The 27,486-nt window shown below is 42.2% G+C and overlaps 2 protein-coding genes and 1 long non-coding RNA gene across 9 annotated transcripts in view; 2 read left to right on the top strand and 1 right to left on the bottom strand.

Moving 5' to 3' along the window:
* Positions 1-18,063, top strand: part of Ppp4r4 (protein phosphatase 4 regulatory subunit 4) — a 94,866-nt gene extending 76,803 nt beyond the window's left edge. For 3 of the 5 annotated variants that reach the window (XM_052185166.1, XM_052185163.1, XM_052185167.1), the window contains 9 exons: positions 3,889-4,033; positions 4,885-4,926; positions 5,010-5,084; positions 7,016-7,085; positions 8,095-8,181; positions 9,058-9,151; positions 11,978-12,048; positions 14,755-14,902; positions 17,019-17,119. In XM_052185166.1, the coding sequence (XP_052041126.1) occupies positions 3,889-4,033; positions 4,885-4,926; positions 5,010-5,084; positions 7,016-7,085; positions 8,095-8,181; positions 9,058-9,151; positions 11,978-12,048; positions 14,755-14,902; positions 17,019-17,043 (757 nt within the window). In that variant the 3' untranslated portion in view covers positions 17,044-17,119. Of the gene's footprint in view, positions 1-3,888; positions 4,034-4,884; positions 4,927-5,009; positions 5,085-7,015; positions 7,086-8,094; positions 8,182-9,057; positions 9,152-11,977; positions 12,049-14,754; positions 14,903-17,018 lie in introns of all 5 variants that reach the window. The other 2 variants (XM_052185164.1, XM_052185165.1) reach the window with 2 other exon arrangements.
* On the top strand, positions 10,450-11,725 carry LOC127686993 (uncharacterized). Of its 2 annotated transcripts, none has more exons than XR_007978306.1 (3): positions 10,450-10,659; positions 10,710-10,759; positions 10,935-11,725. It is a non-coding gene; the product is annotated as an uncharacterized LOC127686993 (long non-coding RNA). The 2 variants fall into 2 exon arrangements; XR_007978307.1 differs by having other exon boundaries at positions 10,450-10,759; positions 10,935-11,034; positions 11,135-11,725.
* Positions 18,064-21,157: 3,094 nt separating the features above from the next.
* Positions 21,158-26,995, bottom strand: Serpina10 (serpin family A member 10). 2 transcript variants are annotated; one of them, XM_052186701.1, is made up of 4 exons: positions 26,296-26,995; positions 24,700-24,973; positions 22,489-22,639; positions 21,158-21,394 (listed from the first exon to the last, which is right to left on the bottom strand). In XM_052186701.1, exons 1-4 carry the CDS (start codon positions 26,993-26,995, stop codon positions 21,203-21,205), a joined length of 1,317 nt encoding a protein of 438 aa, XP_052042661.1. In that variant the 3' UTR covers positions 21,158-21,202. The 2 variants fall into 2 exon arrangements, with proteins under 2 accessions (XP_052042661.1, XP_052042662.1); XM_052186702.1 differs by having other exon boundaries at positions 24,700-24,811.
* Between the last annotated feature and the right edge of the window lie 491 nt (positions 26,996-27,486).

Here is a 27,486-nt window from a genome sequence, read left to right as displayed (position 1 = left end):
TAGTAAATAGTTTGGAATACAATGTCACTCTCTTAACTGACATCTGAAATCTTTTGTCTTACTGGGCTGAGCCAGCACAAATCAAAGCCAGCCTGGCTGAGTAAATATTATTTGTTTAAGAGCCTTAACAAGTATTGCTTGTCAAAAGCTCTAGTCCCTAATTTCAAGTACTTTATAATTTTGTGGGCCCATGAATCAGTGTTTTCTAGGTAACAAAGAGTGATTTTTTTTTTTTTTTTGCTTTGTGTGCTTCTCAAGTGAATGTTTTAGCATTTAATTTACTGAGTTTAGACAATGACAGGGCTGGAAAATCCTATTGCTATTCAGAGGAACCATTTCTTCAGTGGCCAGAAATGAAGAAAGTTTTCATTATCCGCCTGCCTGTCACTGTACCAATACCATGCAGTTTTTAACACTATTGCTCTGTAGTATTGCTTGAGGTCAGGGATACTGATTCCCCCAGAGTTTCTTTTGTTGTGGAGAATAGTTTTAGCTATCCTGGGTTTTTTGTTATTCCAGATGAATTTGAGAATTGCTTTTTCTAACTCTATGAAGAATTGAGTTGGGATTTTGATGGGTATTGCGTTGAATCTGTATATTGCTTTTGGCAAAATGGCCATTTTAACTATATTAATCCTGCCGATCCACGAACATGGGAGGTTTTTCCATTTTTTGAGGTCTTCTTCATTTCCTTTTTCAGAGTCTTGAAGTTCTTGTCATACAGATCTTTCACATGTTTGGTAAGAGTCACCCCAAAGTACTTTATACTGTTTGTGGCTATTGTGAAGGGTGTCATTTCCCTAATTTCTTTCTCAGCCTGCTTATCCTTTGAGTATAGGAAGGCTACTGATTTGCTTGAGTTGATTTTATAACCTGCCACTTTGCTGAAGTTGTTTATCAGCTATAGGAGTTCTCTAGTGGAGTTTTTTGGGTCACTTCAGTAGACTATCATATCATCTGCAATAATGATAGGATTGAAGATCCAGAAATGAACCCACACACCTATAGCCACTTGATCCTCGACAAAGAGGCTGAAAACATCCAATGGAAAAAAAGATAGCCTTTTCAACAAATGGTGCTGGTTCAACTGGAGGTCAGCATGCAAAAGAATGTGAATTGATCCATCCTTGTCTCCTTGTACTAAGCTCAACTCCAAATGGATCAAGGACCTACACATAAAGCCAGACACTCTGAAGCTAATAGAAAAGAAACTGGGGAAGACCCTTGAGGACATCAGTAGGGGGGAAAGTTTCTGAACAGATTACCAATAGCGTATGCTCTAAGATCAAGAATTGACAAATGGGACCTCATAAAATTATAAAGTTTCTGTAAGGCAAAAGACACCATCAAAAGGACAAATCGGCAACCAACAAATTGGGAAAAGATCTTCACCAACCCTACATCAGATAGAGGGCTAATATCCAATATATACAAAGAATTCAAGAAGTTAGACCCCAGAAAACCAAATAACCCTATTAAAAAATGGGGTACAGAGTTAAACAAAGAATTTTCACCTGAAGAACTTCGGATGGCAGAGAAGCATCTTAAAAAATGCTCAACTTCATTAGTCATTAGGGAAATGCAAATCAAAACAACCCTGAGATTTCACCTTACACCAGTCAGAATGGCTAAGATTAAAAACTCAGGAGACAGCAGGTGTCGGTGAGGATGTGGAGAAAGAGGAACACTCCTCCACTGCTGGTGGGGTTGCAAATTTGTACAACCACTCTGGAAATCAGTCTGGTGGTTCCTCAGAAAACTGGGCACCTCACTTCCAGAAGATCCTGCTATACCACTCCTGGGCATATACGCAGAGGATTCCCCAGCATGTAATAAGGATACATGTTCCACTATGTTCATAGCAGCCCTATTTATAATAGCCAGAAGCTGGAAAGAACCCAGGTATCCCTCAACAGAAGAGTGGATGCAAAAAAAAAATGTGGCATATATACACAATGGAGTACTATTCAGCCATTAGAAACAATGAATTCATGAAATTCTTAGGCAAATGGATGGAGCTGGAGAGCATCATACTAAGTGAGGTAACCCAGTCTCAAAAGATCAGTCATGGTATGCACTCACTAATAAGTGGCTATTAGCCTAGAAAACTGGAATACCCAAAACATAATCCACACATCAAATGAGGTACCAGAAGAACGGAGAAGTGGCCCCTTGTTCTGGAAAGACTCAGTGTAGCAGTATAGGGCAAAACCAGAACAGGGAAGTGGGAAAGGGTGGGTGGGAGAACAGGGGGAGGGAAGGGGGCATATGGTACTTTCAGGGAGTGGGGGGCCAGAAAAGGGGAAATCATTTGAAATGTAAATAAAAAATGTATCAAATAAAAAAAAAGTTTTCTGGAGAGGACTTGAGAACTCTTAGAGTGTCCCCTGTGTCTGTGCTGAGCAGTGAATGAGTTGGAGGCTGTTGGTGCCCAATGTTGGGAATTCCAGAGACAAGCTTCTTCACCTCCTCAGATGCAGAGGATCAAGGGCTGTTTTGCAGGAAAAGCTCTCAACTGAAGGTCTGAAGTCAGCATCCTGGCAACCCTTGGAATGGGATTTAGCTGCTTCAAGATTTGCAAAAGAAATACAGAGCATTAACCTGGGGAGTACATGATGAGCGAACGACTCCAGCAGCTGTAAGACATCCCTTTCCAGAGCCAGCCTGAGAGGAGGCGGAGTCGGTGTTCCTGGCAGCCTTCCTTCCAGGGATGGTGCTCTTCTCTCTGTTCTCTTCACTCGGGATCTCTGTTCGCCTCCAGAGCCTCCGTGTTTCTTCTTCACGGCTGATCTGGACGGTGGCAGCACCTTAGCGTGTTTCTCATTCTCTTCGCTCACTGCCCTTATTATGCTGTCTCCATCCTCATGCCTAAACGACCATCTTCAGACACCCTTCACTTAATCTCTTGTAAGGACACCCACCTGGAGAGCATGCTTACTGAGCAGCTGCTGATTTGTAATTCCCACTGAATTTCTAATGGGCATCCCAGACTTATTCTGTCTAGCATTCGGTGCTGGGTCTGCTTTGTCTGTATCTCTTCATTTTGCAGGCCTCTGCACCTCAGAAAGCAGCTGGTTCATCTTCCCCCTGCTCAAGCCAAATCCTAAATTTACCCTTTTGTCTCCATCATCCCAACTGCAGTCCTGGAGGCCACTCTGTAGCTCACAGAAGACATGCAGAGTGCAGGCTTCTCTGAAAACTTTGGCTGCTGCTCTGGCCCAAAGTGCTGTCTGGTCTGCTCCGGGGTTTCTCTAATGTTTCTCTTGCCTCCTTAACCACTTATGGTCTAATGCCAAAACAGCATCTGATAATTAGGAAAGTTAAGTTGGATCACTTTACTCTTCCTCTCATACTCCCCAATGTGTTCATTGGATTTGAAATAGACACCTGGCTCCACACAGCAGCTCACAGGCCCTTGTCACCACTCAGGTCTCCTCCTAAGCTCATCTTGGCTCTACTCTGCCTCAGGCTAGTTTGCTAATTCAGAGTACCACTAGGCAAGCCTTCCATGCTGCCCACAGTGCTTCTCCACACACTCTGTGGCTTGCTCTCTGTATTCCTAGGTCTTTCCTTAAATATCATCTGTTCAGTGAAAACATCACTGACTTAAAAACACTGCCTTCCAGACCTACTTTCCAGGAGACATTTTCTTTGACCATGCATTCTGTCTTTCATGCCCCATACTAGAATGCAAATCCCCGAGCAGCAGAGGATTATGTTGGTTTGATTTTGTGTCTTGGTATGCAGAATAACGAATGCCTTATAAGCAGTAGGCACTCCACGCATACTTGCTGCATAGGCAGAGGAACGCTGTGGTTTCCTAAAGCTGTCCTTTTTCAGTCGCACAACCCTGCTAACTCTCAGTTACTGAACTTGCTCTCACTACAGAATGAAACTTTGCTACCTGCTGCCTAAAGTGAAGTCAGCTCTGAAGATTCCTGCAGACATGCATCTCCTCCAGCAGTTAGAAATGTGTGTGAGAAAACTCCTCTGTCAAGAAAAAGATAAAGATGTCCTGGCTATTGTGAAGAAAGTAAGTGTGTCTCCTGCTGAATCAATGTGCCTCCCAGTAAGTCAGTGTTAACCTCAGCTTCCCTGCCTCCACTAGACAGGTTAACAAGCTTTCCAGTGCAGAAAGAATGAATAAACAGCAGGGTGTGTGTTTGTTGCTGCTACCTAGCTGCAGCAGTTCCTTCAGTGGGCATTTCTAACTTACCACAGGAGTTCCCTGTGGGAGAGCTGAGCACCTGTGGGTGTTTGTGAACTTGGCTTATTTATTTATAAGTGATGACATTCAGGTAAAATTAGGAAATTTTACTAATATTGAAATTAGAGAAGTCATGTTGTCTACAAGAGTGTGGGAAGACTCTGTAAGAGTACATTCAGTCATCTGTTTGACATTGAAGGGCCTAGATCCAGAAACACTAGCTGCTTGAGAGTAAGCTGATAGGTGTCAGAGCCCTACTCTGGAGAGCTGGCATCACCCCAGCCAAGCACGTCCCTTTCCAAATGCCCTAATTTTAGGCCATATAATTTTGTTCTAGCATGTGGGCCTGTTATGTGGGGTGTCTGGAAATGTTGGAAAACTAAAATAGTAAAAAATTTGGGATAGTGAGGTCAAACTTTAAAAATACTTCAGCTTTCAAAAGCTACACTTAATATGTAACTGATACTGTTATAAAATAAAAAAAAAGATATGCATGGGTGTGACTTTGAAACACATTTTTGAGTGTTTATTGGTGGTAAAAGATTAATTTCTTAATATCATAGTGTAAACTCTTCTCTTTGAACTTCATGGGAAAGGAAGGGCTTTTTACAAATAATTGGTTGGTTGCATTTTCTTACTGTTGAAGCAGCTGTAATTTCTGAAACCTTTCCTTGTAGACGGTATTAGAGTTGGACAGAATGGAAATGTCTATGGATATGGTAAGTACCCTCTATAAAGAGACATTTACATCAGCAAGAAGTTGTCACTAATGACTGACAGTGTCATTTTAAATTTTACACAGTTTCAGAAAAAAAATTATGAGAAAGATTTGTTGGATCAAGAGAAAGAAAGAGAAGAACTACTGTTTTTGGAAATGGTATGTTGTTTCCCACAAACACAGTCCTTTCTAGTTAGAATTAGCTAAACTTTGCTAGTAAACCTAAATCTAATTTATTTCAGTTTTATGTTGTTCCATATTTCCTAAAAGGCTGAAGAAAAAGCCTTGGTTTTTCTGAAGATTTATCTTTTATAAATTAGAAGAAAATTACAGTTGAGAGTGTTTAGCAAAATGAGTTTCTTAAGTGGTACTAATGTGTGAGTAACCACATGTTTTCAGTTCTAGTTGAGACATTCCTATCTGTCCCTGGCAATCCACACTCAGCATCTGTTCATACTCATATCCATCCTCAATATCTATCCATCCTCAGCATCCATCCTCAGCATCCATCTTCAATATCTGTCCATCCTTAGCATCTATCCTCAGCATCCATTTATCCTCAGCATCCATCTTCAATATCTATCCATCCTCAGCATCCATCCTCAATATCTGTCCATCTTCAGGATTCATCCTTAGCATCCATTTATACTCATCATCCATCCACTAAAAAGATAATCCTTTTTATTTTTAGTTATTGTTCTGTATGTGAGAAAAGAGTCAGATCCCCTGGAACTTGTTACATGTGGTTGTGAGTCATGCAGCATGCGTATTCTGAAAGAGCATTACTTGTTCTTAGCCACTGAGCCATCTCTCTAGTCCCTTAAAAATATATTTCAAAGGTTTGCCTGATAGATAAAGAATGTTAGAGCAAATACAGAGGTAGACAGTGGATGCCCATCTAAAGGTCTAAAGCTAGTCCTGGCTAGTTGGGCTCTTATCTGCAGTGTTCAGCATAATCACACGCCGATGCTCAGTTAGCCTTGCAGCATCTTCAGTGTGAAAATGCCGTTTTCCTGACATCTTCAGTGTACAGTCTTAAGTGGTTTTCTTTTTTTTTTTTTTTTTTTTATTCGATATAATTTATTTACATTTCAAATGATTTCCCCTTTTCTAGCCCCTCCCCACTCCCCGAAAGTCCCATAAGCCCCCTTCTCTTCCCCTGTCCTCCCTCCCACCCCTTCCCAGTTCCCCGTTCTGGTTTTGCCAAATACTGTTTCACTGAGTCTTTCCAGAACCAGGGACCACTCCTGCTTTCTTCTTGTATCTCATTTGATGTGTGGATTATGTTTTGGGTATTCCAGTTTTCTAGGTTAATAACCACTTATTAGTGAGTGCATACCATAATTCACCTTTTGAGTCTGGGTTACCTCACTTAGTATGATGTTCTCTAGCTCCATCCATTTGCCTAAGAATTTCATGAATTCATTGTTTCTAATGGCTGAATAGTACTCCATTGTGTAGATATACCACATTTTTTGTATCCACTCTTCTGTTGAGGGATACCTGGGTTCTTTCCAGCATCTGGCAATTATAAATAGGGCTGCTATGAACATAGTAGAGCATGTATCCTTATTACATGGTGGGGAATCCTCTGGGTATATGCCCAGGAGTGGTATAGCAGGATCTTCTGGAAGTGAGGTGCTTAAGTGGTTTTCTACATATCAAGCTTCAGTAAGATATTTTAAATATATTTGGTAGACTTCTCTTTCCTCTCAGACTTTCTGAAGAAAAATATTTTGTCATTTGCCAAATAGGATTGAAATAAGCATGGTTAAATAACCACAGTTAGACAAATGCTCTGCTGATGAGAAATACTAAACACCTCGTGGAAAGAAACGCTCATTATAGCATGATGCCAGAATCACCGTTGTAGTTGGACAAACTCCCAAGGGCAATATTCTGTGATGTAAAAAGGCCACAGAAACAAAACAAAACAAAACTCTGTATTCTCTAAACATAGCACCAAAGGGAAAACCCATTTTCAAGGGTAATTTTTTTGTGAGATATATTTGTATCTCTAAAGCTAAGAGTCATTTTCTCCAGAACAAGCTCCCAAGCTGCTCCTGTAACACAACGCTGTGTCCCAACAGGAACAGCTCGAGAAGGAGAAGCATCAGAATGACGGGAGGTTGGCGAGTGACAAAAGCTTTGAGAAGAAACGTGAGTGCTCTGTGTCTCCCCACAGTGCTTCAGAGTTAAAGATAGCTCGGAAAATCCGGGCCCTTCTTGGGAATCTCGTCTTTTCAGCAGAGGAATTTAAGAATGCATGCAAAATGAAGCTCGAGAGTAACTTTATTGCTATTAAAAAAAACCAAAACAACTTTGGGTCAGGCAAGCTGTTAATCTTGGAGGTGGAAGACAGAGAAGAAGAAAAGAAAAAGTCATGCCATTTGAGTTAAGCTGGAATGGAGGAGAACCCTAGGGTAGACAGGAGCACATATGGAGGGAGAGTGAAGCCCAAAGCTTTAGGGAAACCCTGCTGAGGAAAGCAACAGGAAAAGCAGACATTTGCAGCTGCGTGCCTGCAGCTCTCTGCAAGCAATTGCACAGGAGCCAGGAATCTGGGAAGGAAACGTATATCATAAGGATATTTCTCCCATCTCTTTATCAAGGCATGCATGCCTTCCTGAGGTATGGTGGTTAGAGAACAGAAGCCAGATTCTTGACCAGCCCAACTGGATTAACTCTTAAGGGAGCAGACCCAGGGCCCACCTAAAGGTGGATTCCATTCTTTTGGCCTTGGGGCTATCAATGCTACAATAACGTCTGTGTCTTTGTGCATTCAAAGACTATGCTGTTTTAATTTGGTAGGGAAAATTACTTTCTTACACTATTTTTAAAAAGTTATTTTTGAAAACTGACTAGTTAATGTGTAAGTATTAGGAATATATAAAATAGTAATAATAATAATAATAGGAGGCATAATCATCAATAATAATAATAATAATAATAACATTAATGATAAATAATAGTAATAGGCTCAGAGCATCTGGAAGGGACACTTAATGTTGGATGTTAGTTGTAAGGTTGTGGAGTAGATCTTCAGCAACAGAGACTGAAATGTGGGAGTATATAAAGTAAGAGTATTTGTAAAATAGTGCTGGTTAATAGAGATAATGATTTTATAGAAGTCAGATGAAATTATACAACTTAAAAGAGTTTATTTTAGGCAGAGACTCCAGGACACCAACGCAGAGCCTGTCCAAGAACATGCCCATTTCTGTTCCTGGGCCCTCTTCTAGCACCCCGTCAACAAGTAAGAATTGACTCTGTGTTATGGTGCGTACAGTTTTAATTCAAGACAGGGTTTCTCCCCGTAGCCTTGGCTGTCCTGGAACTCACTCTGTGACCAGACTAACCTTGAACTCACAGAGATCCGCCTTCTTCTGCCTCCTGGATGCTGGCATACTTGATAACTAACTGGCTCATCATTTTTTTAAAAGACAAAGTAGATATATAGGCTGTTTTGGATATATATATTTAAGAGTATTCATTTATGTTCTTAATAGTGAAAACAAAAATGGAGATTTATTCAGTGTGGCTATATTGGGAAGAGAAGCAAAGGTCCCATGACACCACTCCTTCCCTCACTGCTAAGTCCACTTTCAGGGTCCTGTGATAAGGTTAAGATTTCATGAGAGGGCTGTAATTCTGCATAGTGAGTGGTCAAGGTCAATGTGTGGTCCTGTCCACCCTTGACTCATCGTCTGTCATCTGATCTGATAGATTGTAAATCTTTTTCCAGGAGAAAAATTCCCCTCTGCTTCCCAGAATTCAGGCTCCCCCTTCTCCCTGCATGAAATTCCCACAGCATTCTAGTTCCTTGAGGCCCACTGTTTGAATATTCTGAAGGTCAAAGGGTGAGACAGAAACATCTGTGCAGAGTATCTCCATCCCTGCCCACCCGTTTACACTTGCCAGTTGAATGTGTTCTTAGCCTTTTCCAGCTAATTTTTTTATTTATTCTTAATGGGTAGTTTGAATGACAGTTATTCTAGTCAGCTCAGACTGAGGAATAAAAACTCATCCTTCTGGATTTTTCTGGAAATAATGTGTCCTGAGGAGGACTTTAGGGTTGGAACAACTAAGGGGAACTGAAAAGTGGATTTTTCTTCTTTCTGCTTTACTCTAGGCAAAGAAATCAAGAAATCCAAATTGACTCGAAGCCAATCTTTTAATAATCAAGCTTTTCATGCAAAATATGGCACCTTAGACAAGTGTGCTAGGTATGTGCTGTCAGCTCTTTATTCTTAGAGCTTTTCTTTTGTGGTCATCATATTTATTTACGTGAAATACTAATATCACTATAATCAGAATTTTGAATTTTTTGTGGGCTGACAATTTGTCACTTCTGTAAAGATTATTACATTAAAAATAGAAGGTGTTCAATATTTGTTAAAAATAGGTATCTTGCATTGTCAGAAGACTATTACCATGACATTATATGACAATATTATACACACTGCCCATCATTTATGGAAAGGTGGACTACACTGCACATACCTCTGAACTTTGGTTCAGAGTGGTTGTGAGCTTGGTCTATCTGGCAGCAGGCTACACATCGATGTACATTGTACCTTTTCTACGTGTAGAGAAGCCGCAGGCATGTTCAGCCGGTGAGTGGTCAGAACAAGGCTCTGAGAGCAAATACATATTTGCTTTCCATTTATAATCTAAGAGCAGATGATAGTTAAGCAGCATGATTGACTACCACTGTTTGTTATCTGTGTTGTGTGTATACAGCTTTTAGAGCTGTAAGTCTTGGGAAAAGCAAAGTAGTCTTAAGAAAACACAAGCTTGACTGCACAAGACCTACATACATGGCCAAGTAGTCAGTGTTCTAGCATGGAGTTCCCACCCCTGACTGAGGAAGCTCCTGACAGCTGACAGCTTCTTGGGGAGCAGAATCTCTTTTCTTTAAGGTTGTGGTCCCTGGTGGGTCAGCTCTGTTTTGGTGGATGGCCCCATACCTATGGGCAGCACGAATTGTACTTGATAGGTTGTTGGGTTTTGTTTTGTTTTGTTTTGTTTTTTTAAGGAGGACTTGAAGGTGGGAGAGTGTGAGGAGATAGGTAGGGGTGGATCTAGGAAGAGTTAGAAGGAGGAGCGCAGAGGGAAGTATGGCCAAAATATAAACTGGGTAGTGGTGGCACATGCCTTTAATACAGAACTTGGAGACAGAGACAAGGAGATCAGTGAGTTCAAGGCCAGCCTGGTCTACAGAGTGAATTCTAGGGCATCCAGGTTACCAAAGAAACCCTGTTTCTAAAACCAAAAACCAAACCACAACAAAATACATTGTATGAAATTCTCAATTAATAAATATTTTATATTAAAAAGAAAACACAAATGCCTTTAAAATATTATTTCTCAAGATAAAGAACACATTGAAGAAAATGTTTTGTTTTGGTTATGTTTATACCTTATTCTAGACTTTCAGCTCTAGTTTTTGACATCACAGTAGACTCTTGCATTTTCCTAGCCAACAGTGTTCTCAGGAGGGGGAAAAAAAACAAAACTAAAAATAAGCTAGTCCCAGGAACATTTAACTGATCTTACCTAACTTTGCTGAGCATCAAAAGAAAATCTGTAGTTTTGATGAAGCAAAGGAAATGCTTTTAAGTTGTAGAAAAGGTGTGTATTTTAAGTTGTAGAAAAGGTGTGTATTTTGAGTTGTAGAAAAGGTGTGTATTTTGAGTTGTAGAAAAGGTGTGTATTTTAAGTTGTAGAAAAGGTGTGTATTTTAAGTTGTAGGAAAGGTGTGTATTTTAAGTTGTAGAAAAGGTGTGTATTTTAAGTTGTAGAAAAGGTGTGTATTTTGAGTTGTAGAAAAGGTGTGTATTCTGAGTTGTAGAAAAGGTGTGTATTTTGAGTTGTAGAAAAGGTGTGTATTCTGAGTTGTAGAAAAGGTGTGTATTTTAAGTTGTAGAAAAGGTGTGTATTTTAAATTGTAGAAAAGGTGTGTATTTTGAGTTGTAGAAAAGGTGTGTATTTTAAGTTGTAGAAAAGGTGTGTATTTTGAGTTGTAGAAAAGGTGTGTATTTTGAGTTGTAGAAAAGGTGTGTATTTTAAGTTGTAGAAAAGGTGTGTATTTTGAGTTGTAGAAAAGGTGTGTATTTTAAGTTGTAGAAAAGGTGTGTATTTTGAGTTGTAGAAAAGGTGTGTATTTTAAGTTGTAGAAAAGGTGTGTATTTTAAGTTGTAGGAAAGGTGTGTATTTTGAGTTGTAGAAAAGGTGTGTATTTTAAGTTGTAGAAAAGGTGTGTATTTTGAGTTGTAGAAAAGGTGTGTATTTTAAGTTGTAGAAAAGGTGTGTATTTTAAGTTGTAGAAAAGGTGTGTATTTTAAGTTGTAGGAAAGGTGTGTATTTTGAGTTGTAGAAAAGGTGTGTATTTTAAGTTGTAGGAAAGGTGTGTATTTTAAGTTGTAGAAAAGGTGTGTATTTTAAGTTGTAGAAAAGGTCTGTATTTTGAGTTGTAGAAAAGGTGTGTATTTTGAGTTGTAGAAAAGGTGTGTATTTTAAGTTGTAGGAAAGGTGTGTATTTTAAGTTGTAGGAAAGGTGTGTATTTTGAAGCATGAATGAAAGAAAAAGGATACACACAATAGGCAGGGTTTTTTGTTTTTGTTGTTGTTTTTGGATTTTTGGATTTGTTTTTTTTGGAGACAGGGTTTCTCTGTGTAGCCCTGGCTGTCCTGGAACTCACTCTGTAGACCAGGCTGGCCTTGAACTCAGAAATCCGCCTGCCTCTGCCTCCCAAGTGCTGGGATTAAAGGCGTGTGCCACCACCTCCCAGCTTATAAGCAGGTTTTAAAAGAAGGAGAAGGAGAAGGAGGAGGAGGAGGAGGAGGAGGAGGAGGAGGAGGAGGAGGAGGAGGAGGAGGAGGTGGAGGAGGAGGAGGAGGAGGAGGAAGGAGAAGGAAGGGACAGGAAGAGGAGGAAGAGGAGGAGGAGGAGGAAAAACATTTATAAAACAAGATTAAAAATCCAAAGAATTGGGTAACTAAGATTGAAAACTGGTTTTATGTTCTAACTGAGTAACATTCTTTTTTAGTAAAAGTTCCACCTTAGCACACACATCTTCCGTCTCAGGGCTGGTGAGGACTGCCATGCTGTCATTTACTGGTAAGCAGCAACAGAAACATAAAATGGCTACTTTAATAAACTACTACTCTCTCTAAGCAACTTATCTTTCTAATAGATAAATTGCTTTTAGATATGATGTTTTTCTTAAACATGTGTCTTCATCAAGTCTTTAAGCAATTAAACTATTCCTGTGACTGGGGAAACTGGGGTTCCCTTTTGGGATTCTTAGTCTATTTAATAACATAGTTTATAAGCAAACTTGAAACTTGAGGGCAGTTTTATGAGAATTTAAGAGAAAAGCAGCAGGATAGGCAAGCTGCCAATCTTAGCAGCTGCCAGGAGAAGAGAAAAAGACAAAGTCATGCAATCTGAGTTTAGCCAGAGTGGTAGACAAGCGAGAAAGAATAAGGGAGTCCAGAGCACCAGAGCAAGCACATCTGGGCTCTGGCTAGCATCTCAAAGAGACGAGAGAAGATGAAAGTTATGCCTGAGTCAGGAACAGGAAGCTGAGCAGATCCAATAGAACCTCGGAGCGCTTTCAGGGACTGTCCTAGGGGGAAGGAATTCTGGGAAGGAAACTATTATCTCATGTAAGGCTAATTATTCCTGGTAGCTCTTTAAGCGTGGCTTCCTGACTGCAGTCAGGCAGACAATGGTATGCTTCCATCCAGAGGTACATTCCAGTCTTTTGGGTAGGAGGCAGCCATTTTCTCTTAATGGGCCATTAGTGCTACCTTAACACAGCAATTGAGGAAATACTTGGCCATATAATATTTTTTTAAACTATATCAAGTCTCAGAGCATAACACTTATAAAGAGAGGAAGAAGGACTAATGGTATGATTGCTTGACCATAGTCCATGTGCCTGCTGAACCTTCACAGACATTCACAGTAATTTCTAAGGAAGTTGAGCATAATCCACTTACTATCTTATGTAGCTAGAAGTTTGTTCCAGGGCCAGAAGATTCATATAGTGGCCAGGTTGTAAATATTCTAGCCACTGTAGGCTAGTCATAGTCACCCAATTCTGCCATTGCAGTGTGACAGCAGCCAGCCATAGGCATTGCATCTGAATAAACTTAACCACCTAGGCAGGTGTTTGGTTCAAAGTCCATAGTTTGCTGACTTGTGGATTTCACAGTAGAAGACAGAATTATTCACAGAAAAAAACTAGAATATATTACTAAAAATTACTTGTGGCTTTCTAATTTTACATACTAGAAATATTAGTTAAGAGCTATAATAATGATTGATAAATGTTACAATAGATAATAGTGTCCATTAATTTTATAGGACCTAAAATTTTAACAGTTTAGCTACATTTTATTTTGACTATTCTGTCTTCCCTTTTACTATGTTCATTTTATTCTTATGAAAACTATGTATAACTTACCAGATAGTTTGCATTTCATTTTTAGAATAGATACTTTCTATAATTGAATCATTGATATCCAGCCACAGAAATCAACATGGTAGACCATGAATATTACTGGACGTCACGAGTGCATTGGTCATGAGAGTTATTTAATGGTGTCATTGCCATGTCTGGTGATACATTCAGAAATGGCACTACACCCGTTGGGTACTTATTATTAAAGAAAACCCAAACTTCAACCTCAATTCATATCTCACCTTATATAGAAATAATTAACTCAAAATGTAAACTTAAGCACAAAAGGTAACATCTCAAATTTTTGAAGAAGATATGGAAGGAAGTTTGTAATTTTTGAACAGGTAGATATTGATATTAACCATAGCATAATATTAGTATATTTTATATACATAGTATATTGTGTCAGAATTTCAAACTTGGGATTTTAAGATAGGGTGGTTTATAGAAAAACACAAGTGAAGACCTGGTGTGGGAGGAAATATGCATACTGTGCCTGATCTGAAAAGGACTTGTTTCCAGAATGTTCAGAGAAGTCGAAGCCTAGGGAGCTAAGCTTAAAAAGGACAAAAGATTTGAATGTGAACTTTTAAAGAAGGTAAAGATGTAAGTGTATGAGAAGATGTTTAGCATCGCCAGTCATTAGGGAAGACTAATTAAAAGCAGTGAGAAAGGGGAGCAGAGCAGCGCAGCGCAGGCTTGCAGTCCTAGCACTCGGGAGTCGGAGGCAGCAGGAGCAGGAGTTCAGGTTGGGCACTGGCAATTTCATCTGGAGTTAAACACACTAAAACACCCAGCACACCCATTACTAAGTGTTCACTGAGAAATATTAACACATAGCCACATACAGATGTATATACAGATGTTCTTAGTGGTTTTACTTTTCATAGTCGATGACTAGAATTGTTTAAGTGTCTGTCAGTGAGCATTCAGGACAAATGTTAGGCCATCCATATAACTCCAGTTATGAAGCACTAATATTCCTAGGTAGATGAATTTCTCTTTTACTGATCACATGAACAAAGTCAGATGGTATATTCTCTATGAGTCTTAAAATTCTAGAAAGTGCAAACTAATGTTTAATGAGGGGCAATTGGAGGTGTGTAGCAGAGGAGCCAGAGGAGCAGTGACTCCGAGGGTCCAGGAGGACATTTGGTGATAGCATGTTCTCACATCTCAGTTGTGGCAATGGCAGTGGATTATACACATTCAAATTTCAATGTGCCCCCTCTGCTGTATAAAGTACGCCTTTACAACACTGACTTTAGAAGAGAAGAAAGCCCACTGTCTGCCGTGTTCTCTCCTTGGTGAACATCTTTCTGAGTGTATCAATACCTCTGCCTCTCCATCTCCAGATGACTCATTCCGGACTCGCAATACCAGTAGTGTTCCAGCTTCCTTTTCTCCTAACCCTGTCTTGCCCAGTACTTCCCGTGGGCCAGTGAGCACAGCCGATCCAAAGAGTAGTGGAAGTAAAGACGTACAGCCCCGGAAGGCTGCCTTGTGAGTACCGAGTGGCCCACTGCTGAGAGTGCTGTGGCTCAGGGCACCTTCCTTCCTTCTGCCACACTTAAAGAGCTGAAGCTGTCTCTAGCGAGGAGATGAGAGGTGATGGCAGTTAAGTAGTGTGAGCTTCCCTGTGTCAGTGTGTGCAAGAGGTATTATGGTAACAACTAGCAGAGACATTGTCTACTAGGTGTCTAAATACCTAACTGTAGTGTTGGTCACCTTACCAGGTGGATAAAGCTGCTGCTACTTTGAAATACCTGACTGCTCTTCCAGAGGTCCTAAGTTCATCGGCTCCCAACCATCTGTAATGGGATCCGATGCCCTCTTCATGGTGTGTCTGAAGAGATTGACAGTATACTCAAATATATAAAAAAATAAAATAGATAAACCTTAAAAAAAAAAAAGGAAATACCACAACAGCACAGAACCCAGAATGCGGGCTCAGTGAGCTGAAAATATTTATCAAAATTTGTGCTTTGAAGTTAAAGATATGAAAGGCCTGTTTTCTTCTCCCATGATTTCTTTCTGTGTGCTATTTGCATGTTGTTTGAATTATTTTTTGAACATTTAAAAGAATAAGATTGCGAAAATTATCATGCTGGTTGGCAAGCGCGCCCAGGTGTCCAGCTTTAGTTCCGGCTTTGCACTTTGACACTGAGCACCCGTCTGGATCACAGGCGCCACTGAGACTCACACTTCTCCCTGAGCATATGCCATGAAACTCACGAGCATGTCCCTTCTCTCTTTCTTTTCCTTCCTCCCTCCCTTCCTCCTTCCGCTTCTCCCTTCCTTCCTTTCTGCTTTCAAGATGGGGTCACCATGTAGTCCACTCAGGCCTAGAACTTGAGATCCTCTTGCTGTAGCCTGGGCTACATGTACCCCATTCCATTCAGAATTCAAAACTAAAGATATTAAGGAGTTCAGAAGACTGGGACAAGGCGCTGCACAAATACTCCTAGGACAGTTGATTGAGATGCTGCAGTGTGGGGCTGGCTTGAAGGATGTTCTTTCCACAGAAGACCTTAGCACTGTTTAGAAGCCATGGGGGCACAGGTGGTATGGGTTGGTGGTCTGCAGCAGTCTGAGCAGGAGCCGTGCACCCACTGTGAGCCTGACGTGTGGGCTTCTGCACATCTGCCAAACGGCAGGTCTGGCCCATAGCTCATTTAAGGTTCCTCTCAGTTCTGTGGCCTGGGATCTTTCTCTATCACCCTAGACCCTCTTCTTCTACAGCCCGAACTTCTCCAGAGGAACATGGGAGCATCATTGAAATGAGTTTTGTTTTTTAAAGTAAAGACCACCGAACCACTATTTTCTGGTAGCTTCCCTTTATTTCAAATACTCTATCTGCCCTTGTATTGGTGAGCACATCCTTCCTTTTTGTGGACTGAAGTTTCTCTTTATATAACTGAAAGCTACCAAAATGAATCTAGAATAAAGGCCAGTGAGGGCTCATATAGAGTTTGTGCCTTTTCCAAGGGGTCTGAGGAAGGCTTGCTAACGCTCACATGCTGGCTGTGCAGCGCCTGCTGTTCCACACATGGATCTTACATGCCCATTAGTTGCATGGGTGGTTGGTATCTACACTGGTCTTTTTTTCAGTGAAGAATTATTCATAATTTGGAGACTGTCATATCCAAATTAGAGAGAAAAAGTCTTCTTTATTTAAAATAGGCCTGTGAAGTAATTGCAGAAAGTGTTATCTCAGGTTTTACTTCTTAAAAATTAAAGTCTGTGCCACCTGCATTACCAAATGCCAGCTCTGCTATTGATGAGCGGTGTGTCATCAAGGAAGTACAGGGGTGCACGTGGCTGCTGGCTTCTAGTGGTGGACAGTTGAAAGACTTGAGTAATTTCCTGTGTATATAAAATTGAAAATGTATGAAAAGTTGTGAAAATTGGAAGGGATTCTATTAGGTGTATACAGGATGAAATTCTGAGTGATCCTTGATGTATAATTAATTTCTTCTTCGTTAGAATTATCATACTGTAGGTTAACTCATATTTATATTATTTATATGAGTAATTGTTCTATGTTCTCTTTCTGGTATCGTTCTCTTTCTCTTCTTCCTTACCTTTTCTCCTTCCTCCTATTTCCTTCTTTCATTAGAAAATCCAGAAAATCCAATCCTTAAGTCAACTGCTTGGTTAAGGAGACAAGCAGTCAACAGAGACTCTGATGGTGGAAAAGCTACAGCGACGGACGGCCAGGCTTGTTAAAGTGTGGAAGGGAGGAAGGAACATCATGCAGCTGATGTGAAACTTGCCCTATTTGGAATTAGATTTCCCTAGGAGGTATGACATGTGTTTTAATGTAGGCTCTGAATTCCAGTGTTCCAGTGCAGTGTAATGAGCTCCAACTTGGTGTGTACTGCCTGCTGGACTGTAAGAGACATGCCTATCTTTATGGGAGAGGCTGGCTTTTGTTATACTAAGTTGTAGCATTTAGACATTCCATAGCAGTCTAAATTAGCCTGCTTGTCTAAATTGACTCCTGGTAACTACTTGGGCTAGGACACAGGAGGTAAGGAAGGCACTGTATTTCCTGTGTGCTTTCTACTCAGAGCAGAAAAGTCAAATGGAGCAGCTGTCTGTGGTCCTGTGGGCCCTGGATTCTGTGATGGTGTCAGCACCTGGACGTCCCCAGTCTAGTTTCAGCAATGAAAATCTGCAAAGAGTCAGGAAAACGTTAGCTACAAATACCTTTAAAATGATAGATTGATGATTTCCTTAATTCCTAGAATTTCTTTTATAAATGCTTTGTTTACATTTTAGATTGTATCTATCCTTAATGTCAAATGATGAATCCAGTTTGAATCAGCTGTTATTCCAAGCTATCATGCTCACGCCATGTCAACAGCACCCATTTGTACTAATGCTAATACTTCCATCAAAATTTGCCTGTGAAACATATATTGTCCTTTACTTTAAAATGTCACTTCCTGAGATAGAATGTATGAAGCTATTGTCAGCTTCTCTATTTCAAATGCAATCAGCATATATCTATATTGATATCAGAAAATACTTGTTTTTTAAAGATATATTGATGTATGATAAAGATGATCTAATTTGTGAATGCATATGTGTGCGTGGTTACTTTTTATAATGTGAAATGGATAATGAGCTTATTTAAAATAAAGCAGAGGTTAATGAGACACCTGCATTTGTGAGCAAAGTTTTAAATACTTTCTACAGTTCTTACTCTATAAAGGAAAGGCAGTTCATCTTTAAATAATGAGTTGGTGGAGCATAATGTATCAACTGTAAATGACTCAGGGACAGTCGCTTGTTGCTTCTTCATTCTTTGTCATCCCCTTCCTTCCTGTGGCCTCCTTGGGGCACTATTCAGGAACTCAGTACCTTTCCTCAGGGACAGCCAGAAGTGAAAGTCCAGGAGCCATGAGAAACTTGACTGTCTTACATAAGGAAAGTCAGTTTAAGTAGTTTGCATCTTCTGCTAGCATTAGACATATGGACTTAAATCTGTTGTGGTCTGGAGAACTCATTAGGGGACAGCAAGGCTGCGTCAGTTTTCCAGTATTCTGGTTCACCATGCCAGCATCGACTCTGTTTACATTAGATAAAATGGAGAGTTTCAATTTGATTGTTAAATAATACGCTTAGTACTTATAAGCTTTTCATATTCCTGTTATATATGTGGGATAAAGGAAAGTGATCTGACAGAGCCTAGTCACCACTGCTTATAAAGTTGGAAGTCAATTGCTTAGGCATTAAGTTATCAATTAAAACAGTTATTCAAAATTACTTTTGGAAGTATTTTTTTCACAAGTATTAAAACCTTTTAAAATTTTTTTGAATCTTTGCTAAAATTATAACCCAGAGGCAGATATGCAGCAAGATTAAAAACCAAAGGAGTGGCAGATAGGAAGATGCATGTACTCATATCTTCATTTCATCAGCAGACGTAATCTTCCTTTAACTCAGTGCAGGACAGAGCGCTCTGCTCCATCTGCAGCAGTGGTGGCCTGCCTGTCACTGGGTTTGGCTGTGTTTATTTCGGGATGGTATAGCTATAGGCTTCCTTTTCTAGATTTCATCTAGTAATGAGAAAAGTGCTTAAACTTTTTTCAAATTCTTCTTCCTGGTCCTGAGTTCAATTCCTGTCATTTACATGGTGGCTCACGACCATCTATAACTGTTGTCCTATGGGACCTGATATCCTCTTCTGGTGTACAGATGAACATGCAAACAAAACATTCATATACATAAAATAAATACTTAAATTTTTTCTCTGTCTACTGTTTTTCCACAAATATATCTGAATAACTGAGCACAAGGACCCTGAATGCCAGCTAGAGGCATCCTCGGTCTTTCTGCCTAGGCCCCAGAGCTGACTGGTCCTAAATTAACATCTGTTAATGTCCTGGAATAACTATAAGAGTGCATTAATGTCGGAATTAAGGTGGGGACGTCTGGCTTAGACTGCTTCTTGATAGAACCTCCTATTCATTAGTTACTCTGGATTTGTCACCAAATCACTAATCAATACACCAATTTTATGTGTGTTTATAAATTAACTAGCCGATACAAATGCAACTAAGCACTGAGTCAGCACAGGTGACATTTGGAGACTAGTTGGCCTCTGATATCTAACAACCTCTGGCTCACTCCTAAGGCACTGTCTTATTTCTATAAGCTAGGAAATGGCTGCCCAAGAACGCTTTAGAGATAGTTTCATTTTCCTTTTATATTGGGACAAAGTCCATGCTTACTTTTCCTCAAGCACAGTGGATGACTGAGGCAAAGGACAGTTCAGCAGCCCTGATGGATGCTTTAGAAGGGACAATCAGGTACCAAGGCCTTGGACTAGAGTAAGAAGGAAGGATTAGCTCACCACTGAGATATAAGGTCTGACATCCCCATCATGTGCAGTGGGCCCTGCACTGTCTGCAGTCAGCACCCTCCACAAGGGTCAAAGATTTACTTACTTTATGTATGTGAGTATACTGTAAGTGTCTTCAGACACAGCAGAAGAGGGCATCAGATCCCATTACAGACATTTGTGAGCCACCATGTGGTTGCTGGGAATTGAACTCAGGACCTTTGGAAGAGCAGTCAGCGCACTTAACTACTGAGCCATCTCTCCAGCCCCAGAATTTTCTTACTCAGCAATGAGCAAGGCATATTTTTTTTTGTTGGTAAAGTTGAATGTAATTGAGACTGTATTCATCTCTATACCAAAGCAATTATAAAAGGTCATTGTTATTGTATGTATTTATATGCTCACTTATAAACTCTTATGAAGAAAAGAGGAAAAAAGTGCCTGTGAAAATCCAGATGTGGCCTTTGTTGTGGTCCCTGTTTTCCTTATAAAATGAAATCATTGAACTGGGTGATCTGTGATTCCTGTGATGGAACCATGTGACTAGATAGATGATCACAGAACAGAGTTTAGTGAGTGTCATCGAGCCAGACACTGATCAGGATTGACTGTGGTGAATTTCTGTTAATTTTAATAAAAAGAAAGAATTCTATGATTAAAACATACTACAACACACACACACACAGACACATGCACACACTCATACACACACAGACACAGACACACAAACACACACAGACACATGCACACACACGCACACATGCATGTGTGTGCACACACAGACACACATACACATGCACACACAGAGAAACACACATGTAGACACGCATGCACAGCTGAGCATGGTGGTGCTCACCTTTAATTCTAGTACCCAGGAAGCAGAGGCAGAGGCAGGTGGATTTCTTTGAGTTCAGGTCTAGCTTGGTCTACATAGAGTTCCAAGCCCGCCAAGTCTTATGTTATAGGCCCCTACAGGGGTGGGGGTTGGGGAGAAGAGGAGTGGAGGAGGAAGAGGAGAATGAGAAAGAGACAGAGAGGGGAGAGAGAAAGTCTGGTACAAACTAAAATAAAACACTTACTTTGTAAGAGAATGACCTAGAGAGGGAGGGGCATGCCTATAGGAGAGTGTCCATGTTCTCCTCAGAGCCCGTGACCCACACCTGCTGTCCTATCGACTGCTCCCAGTCCAGGCGTGCAAGCAGCAGAGAAAGGGAGAGAGCCTCCCCAGCTAGTCTTCAGCTAAGGCTCTCAGGAGCATTTAAAATGCCAGACAGATTGCACAGACATCTCCTTAAAGTATGAGTTGCTTTAATTTCAGTGTTAATCAGAGAGAAGCCATAACAAACTGGCTGGGTACAGAGAACCACCCTTTCTTGTCACCACCAGCAGCTGGTGCCTCAGACGCCTCTGGCTCAGCACCTGTACTGACCAAGGTTTTACACACACCCAACTCACAGGACTGTGGGGTTCACCACCCTGCCAAGAAATAGGAGCATCCTGGACATCTCCTCATAGATGATAAAGTGAAAAGGCCGGTCCACCTTGATGACAGGAGGCATGGAGTAAGCGACAATCTCTGACACTGTCCCTGACACTGCTTCGGTTCCCCTTTCATCCACCTCAAGCACCGACTGTTGTAAGACCTAGATAAAGAAAGAACATGGAAGAACATTTGTGTGGCAGTGGGAAGGGAGAACTAGCAGAAACTTCCCATGGGCAGTTCCGCCCATCCAGCCATGCTCCTGGGGTTCACTGAGGCAGCCCATCTGTGCTGGGGGGCTGGGTATGCATAAGATTGTGCCACAGAGTGCCTCAGAAATCCAAATAGTACCAGGGGGCTATGGGGAGTGAGTGGTGTGGTCTGTGTGAGAAGCATCCTGGGCTTGGAAGCAGGGAACCTGGTCTCTCCATGCAGGCATCCAGTAAGTATTTCTGGGACATGTACTTTGTGATGCTGACTCTTGAGCTGAGCAGTTGACCTTTGAAGGCACTTTGAGCTGCCTGGTATTGTTGCTCTGAGTCATTTCTAGGGTCAGCCGGAGGGTCTGTGGTTACCTGGTACTGAGGTTACTCAAACTGAGGTTACCATACTGGCTCCTAGTCACATAGAATACCATTTTAAATCTCTCAGAATCAACAATTGTATGGGGAAATGTGAACCCTTTTGATTGTGATGGTGGAAGAGAGAGCTGAAAGGAATCCGGGCCAGGAATGCTAGCTCACTACAGTACACAGACATGCCGCAAGGACCAAGAAGGGGTGGATGAGTTCCCTGTCTGAAGAACAGAAAGAAGAGGAGAGGCAGGCGTGTGGCGAGGAAGAGCCAGAGGGTCCTCTGAGGCTAATCATAGAGGAGGTGGAGTGTCTGTCACAAGGAATGAGGTGGCCAGGTGATGACTGCGGTTTGCTCAAGATAGTATAGTTTCACGAGCTATTTTGATATTCAGCACAGTACTGATGGGTTATAAACCAGTCTGTGTGAGGGGCAGATGTCTCCCTAAGCCTTGGGAGAGAAGAGGGATAGAGCTCTTCCAATGAGAACCTAGTTAAAAGGGTCTTTGATTAGCATGGCTTGAGGTCCTTGGAACCTTGGGTACTACTTGAAGTTGTTAGAACTGGAGTAAAATTCTCTGCTACAGCTAGGCACGTAATCACAATGACATGGTTTTCCGAGTATGTGTTGGTTTTAGTGACATTGCGTGTTGCGGACTGGGCCCCAGCGTGGTCCCTGACTTGCCTTGGACACCTGAAGGTGTCGTGCCGCAGCTGAGAGCTCGCTGAGGTCAGCTGAGGTGGAGAAGACCTTCCTGATTCCCATCTGCTTGAGCAGCTCGTGCATCTCATACCGCTGGTTCAGTTTGAACTTGGGAAAGAAGACCTCCATTTTCCTGTGGCCCAAGGACAGGACAGACGACGGTGAAATGGCTGGGGCTGTGCTGTTTTCTTCCTTCCTCCAAGATTACTTCCTCTGTTTGATGGTGTATATAGCTCATGGGGTCTTTGATAGTGTTCTATCTCAGAGAAAATACTTCTGGGTTATGGAGAACCACTGGGTTAATGCCAGTGAGCTGGTTCATCAGCGCACTTCCCCAAAGCCTTACTAGTAAAGAATGCCAGACTCCATGTCCATTTCTGTCTGTTTCAAAACAACCCCAAGCATCTCCCTGGCTGCCTCCTGCATCCCAGCAGACTGCTAGAGGATGCTCCCAGCCCAGCACCCGGAACCTTGATATTTCCAGAGAACTTGGGGAATGGGCAGACAAGGGAAGCTTTCCACTAACCCTGGCTTCTTAACCAGGGAGGCGCTGAGATATTTATTTTTCCTGTAGTGAGTTCTCTGAGAATATGAGATTTGGAAAGATGAGTTTTGTGGTTCAGAAATTAAAAAAAAAAAAAGACCGCTACTAATTAAGTCAAATTAATCTTAATTTTCAGTTTTCTTGCTCTGTAAAGACTTGTCAAAAATACGTGTACCAACGTCAGAGTTTTTGAATAGAATCATTGTGGTATGAAAGGTGTCTAGAACAATGTCTAGCACACAGCAATTTCATAAATACACCTTGCCTGTTTTTTTCCCTTGTCATGTAGCTGGGCTGGGCTCCATGCTGGGAAAAAACTGAGGATGTGGCTTGTCCTAAATTTTAACTCATAAGTGTAACCACTCAGCAAACATCTGTTAGGGTTTGTGTTTCAGTCCTTTGCTGATGCTGAAAGAGTTAAAAATGACAGACAAATGAAAGTGAAAGCTGTAGCCAGGACCTTCAGTTGAGTTCATCTCTGTTCCAGTTCTGGAGCAGCAAGACTTAACAGGCACAGCCATGTGACTCATTGGGGCTGTCTGTCTTGTGCTCCAGCAGGCAGACTGGCTTCCAGCACACACAGGGTCTCTACCCTGCCCTTCCATTTCTTCTCTCCACACAGGTACCCCGCCCCCATGTTCAGGCTTACCTGCTCTCATGGTACTACTCCCCAGCCGTATGCCTGTCACTCTCAGAGTCAGACTCTGGCCCCACCCTGGCCTGGTCTACTTCATGTGGCGCCTAGGGAGACATTTCTAGTCCAGCTGTTAGGACTGAGCTCTGAGCTCACTACCAGGCATGTTCCTTTCACAGTCTTAGGAAGTGATATACCCATCTTTGAGATGCTGAGGCCCAAAACTACAACTGTTGTTGACTGACAGATACCTCTTTGGGTCTGTCTGTATTTTCTCTTTCTTTGGCTCTGCACCCCATTCCATATCTAGTCATCAAATTCGCCACTTCTTGCTTCCTGGCAGATTCAAAGTCTTGTCTACATTTTATCACCTCACCTGCTACCACCATAGTCCAAGTGGCAGCATCTTCAAGTTATCTGACACCCTTCTGACTGGCTTCCTCGTGGTCCTGTGCTCTCAGCACAGGATCTTGTATGATCTATTAATCAGGTCTCCTTGAACCTCTGTGGCTCCCCAACTTCTACAGGCAAAGCCCATGACCTTTCTGCGTGTGTAATGTAAGGTCCTGGGGTGGCTGTCCCTGAATCCTCTCACCTCTTCTGCGATGGCTACAGGAACACTTGGCTGTTTGTTAGAGCCACCAGGTGTGCTCTATCCCCAAACTGCCTCTAAATACTCTTCTCCTCAGACAGACCCATGAAAGTCCCCCCTCATCACCAGAGAAGAACATCCCTGGCTTTGATCCGCACCTGCTGAAGTGCTTTTTCCTCTTACAGTCTTGAATGTCTCCTTTTGCCTGGCTTGTTTACTGTTAGAGCTTTGGCATCAATTGGTATCCCAACAGGCAAACTGCTGTATTTGAACAACCGTTGTTCATTAGAATAATACAACTAGGCCTAAGCCGGGTTAATGCTCAGGTTAGAAAGTAAAACAGGACCTTGGCGATCACTGGGGAGCATGGGCAGTAAGCATGAGGCAAAACTAGTTGGGTGCACGGCAGGGGAAGCATCATACCTGGTTTTCATATTCTGGAGCCATGTCTCCACGAGATCTATGGTCAAGTAGTCCTCCAGGGCCAAGTGGTCCCCTGTTTTCTCCATGAGGACCACTAGCATGGTGGCATTTCCTTGGTAGGGCAGTTTGAGGATGTGACAACGGAACTTCTTATCAAAGGCGGAGGCAAAGTCCCCTTCCCGGTACATCATGGGCACCTTAACTGCCTTGTACTTGTCCAGGTGGAAAGTGTCAGCCTCAGTGAAGATGGGGTCGAATGGAGTCAGCCACTTCCCTGAACGAGTCAGAAGAGAGCCCCTGTAGAAACAAGCCTCCACAGAACACACTGGTCTTGCTCAAGTAGTAGAGGAGAGAGTACGCTACCCCCTTTATTCCCAACCGAGAGTGACATTTCCTTTTTCAAGTTTGCATGCTCAGGCATCCAATTCCTCAAAGACCAAACTTCAGCCCTACCCATGGCCCATCATGGGACCTAAGCTTCCTCATGTCCTGGTGGATGGCTTCCATTGCCCGATGCCTGGAGTATTTCTAGTTACCACATGGCCCCAGCATGACCATATGCAAACAGACTTTACAGGGAGTGAGGGTGTGTCCAGCTCAGCATCACTTGATGTGGCTTTGGAATCGAGAGAGGCCAGCCACTACATGACTCTACACTGAACATTTTTTAGAGTGTCTGTAAGTAGTCTTTCTACCTGGGACTTTAATCTCCTGGTATAGTTTTAAGCCCCAGATTCATCCACTCCATACCCTGTTAGAGCTAGAAGAAATTGGGGTTACAAAATCATGGGGTCTCTCTTTGCATTTGGCCTCTGCCATTCATTGTGTGAGCATGTTCAAACAAACTAGTTTCCCCAGCCTTCACCTCCATCCCCTTAGAACAAAGGAAACAGTAGCCCTAATCTCCTTGCTACATTGACTGCCAGAAAGAACAAATATGCAACCTGTTCCTTCCTGTGGTGGATAGTAAGTATCAAATGCCATGTGTAGCACCTTGCATGTCATCTCTTATAGCTCTATGACTATAGCAAGGGAGAATCCCAGTTTTTATATAAAGTTCCAAGACCAAGGGACTTAGCAGATAAAAGCTCATACTACTTGTACAAAGGACTCAAGTTTGTTTCCTGGCACCTATGTTAGGTGGCTCACAACTCCAGCTCCAGGAGGATCCAGCACCTCTGACCTCCAGGTATTCCTGCACTCACATGTACAGACCCCACACACTATAATACTGGCAACAACAATAAACCCAAGGGCAGAGATTTTGCCCCAGATCACAAAAGCAGGGAATAGGGAGCCCAGAGTCCAGGTTGACTGATAGTAAGTTGCTCATTCAATAGCCTTGTGGGACCTCTTCTAAGCATTAGATGAAAACTAGGCAGGAGAGCTATGGAAACTGAGGACCACAGGCCTGCAGGTGGTGAGGTTGGGGGCCTCGGGAAGCATCGGCCCCTCCTCAATGCATACTGAACCTGCAAAGCAGAGGCCATGTTTACAGAACATCCTTTAGTATTAACTGTACACTAACCAGAAGAAGAAAAGGGAGATACAGGGTCAGGTTCTTTTGGCTCTGGAGCAACAGAAGATTCAAAATACCTTTGAACAAGATGTAATCCACCAGAATTAACTTTGTTTCAGGATTAATCTCATCAAAAAGCTTGGGGATTTTCCCCTCAGTCTCTTTGATAATGTAGTGGTTTATGAGTCCTCTGGCTTGTGAGGAATTTCGAAAATTTGTAGGCACATACTCTGTATCAAAATACTTCTTGGATAGATTGGAATAGGTCTCTTTAATATCAAAGTTCTTGTGGATGAAGGCGAAGCTACCTTGGGTGAGGCCCAATTCCTGGTTGCTGGCAAAGGTCTCTTTGACTCTCTTGAAGAGGGCTGGAAGGATCAGGGGTCCTTCCTGGCTCAGGGCCTGTAGGTTGAGTCCATTTTCTACCTGGACTTTGGTCTCTCCCTTGGCCCCCATCATCAAGGTCACCATGGCCACAGACAGGCCAAAAGGTGAGAAGATTACATTGCCATCGTGCCTCATGGAGATCTTTCGAAGCAGGTTGAACCCAAAGCTTGAAGTCCCATTGGAGAGCTGCTGGATGGCCCTCAGCCAATATTCCTCCTCCTCCTCAACCCTTGGATCAGTCCATGTGTACTCTTCCCAAGTTCGATTCTCATAATCCTGAGACTCCAGGAGAATGGGAGCCTCTGGTGAATGGGAGCTGGGATTGAAACTGGTCACCAGCCACACCTCTGCCAGGAGGACAGGAAGAAAGAGGCCAGAAACCACCCTCATGTGGTCAGCTGTGGAGGCCAGGGGCCACTTCCCTTCATCCTAGGCAGAAAGATAGAGAATGAATGAATGAGAATGAAGAACATCTCAACACCTAATAAAACATCTTTGCCAGGCAAACATTTCTCCTGTGACCCTTCTTCCTTCCTACCACGTTAAGTGTGGGTTCCCTTGGGTTTCTCACAGGTCAGCTCTACCCTAGACTGACCTGGAACATATGAGCAATGTAGTCATCCACCTGGTTGGGGGAGGGGCATTTTACAAGAGTTCTTCTGAGTCCTGTTCTCTTGAGTAGGCCCTTGAGCAGCTTGTGGTCCCTCCCCTAGGTTCTGTCCCTTTGCCTTCCTCTGGCAGGATCAAATGTGGCCCCTTTGTCTGAAGCAGGATCAGGATGGAGCTGGGGCCATTTACTGAGCTGCTTCAATCTTTTCCTTTATCACTTGGCTACTAGGCATATCCCACAGCCCCTTGGTGCCCATCACACAACCTTAATG

This window comes from Apodemus sylvaticus, chromosome 6 (genome assembly GCF_947179515.1).
Source record: "Apodemus sylvaticus chromosome 6, mApoSyl1.1, whole genome shotgun sequence".
NCBI lineage: Eukaryota > Metazoa > Chordata > Mammalia > Rodentia > Muridae > Apodemus > Apodemus sylvaticus.
Note: the sequence above shows the minus strand (reverse complement) of the source record. Positions and strands in the feature narration are given on the sequence as shown.

Excerpts from the sequence above, each read along its gene's own strand:
- Serpina10 (XM_052186701.1), bottom strand. The coding sequence starts at position 26,995 with ATGAGGGTGGTTTCTGGCCTCTTTCTTCCTGTCCTCCTGGCAGAGGTG. Across the intron at positions 24,974-26,295 it reads GGATTACATCTTGTTCAAAG|GGAAGTGGCTGACTCCATTC; the intron begins GTATTTTGAATC and ends TGACTCGTTCAG. Across the intron at positions 22,640-24,699 it reads CTCCAGAATATGAAAACCAG|GAAAATGGAGGTCTTCTTTC; the intron begins GTATGATGCTTC and ends CTTGGGCCACAG.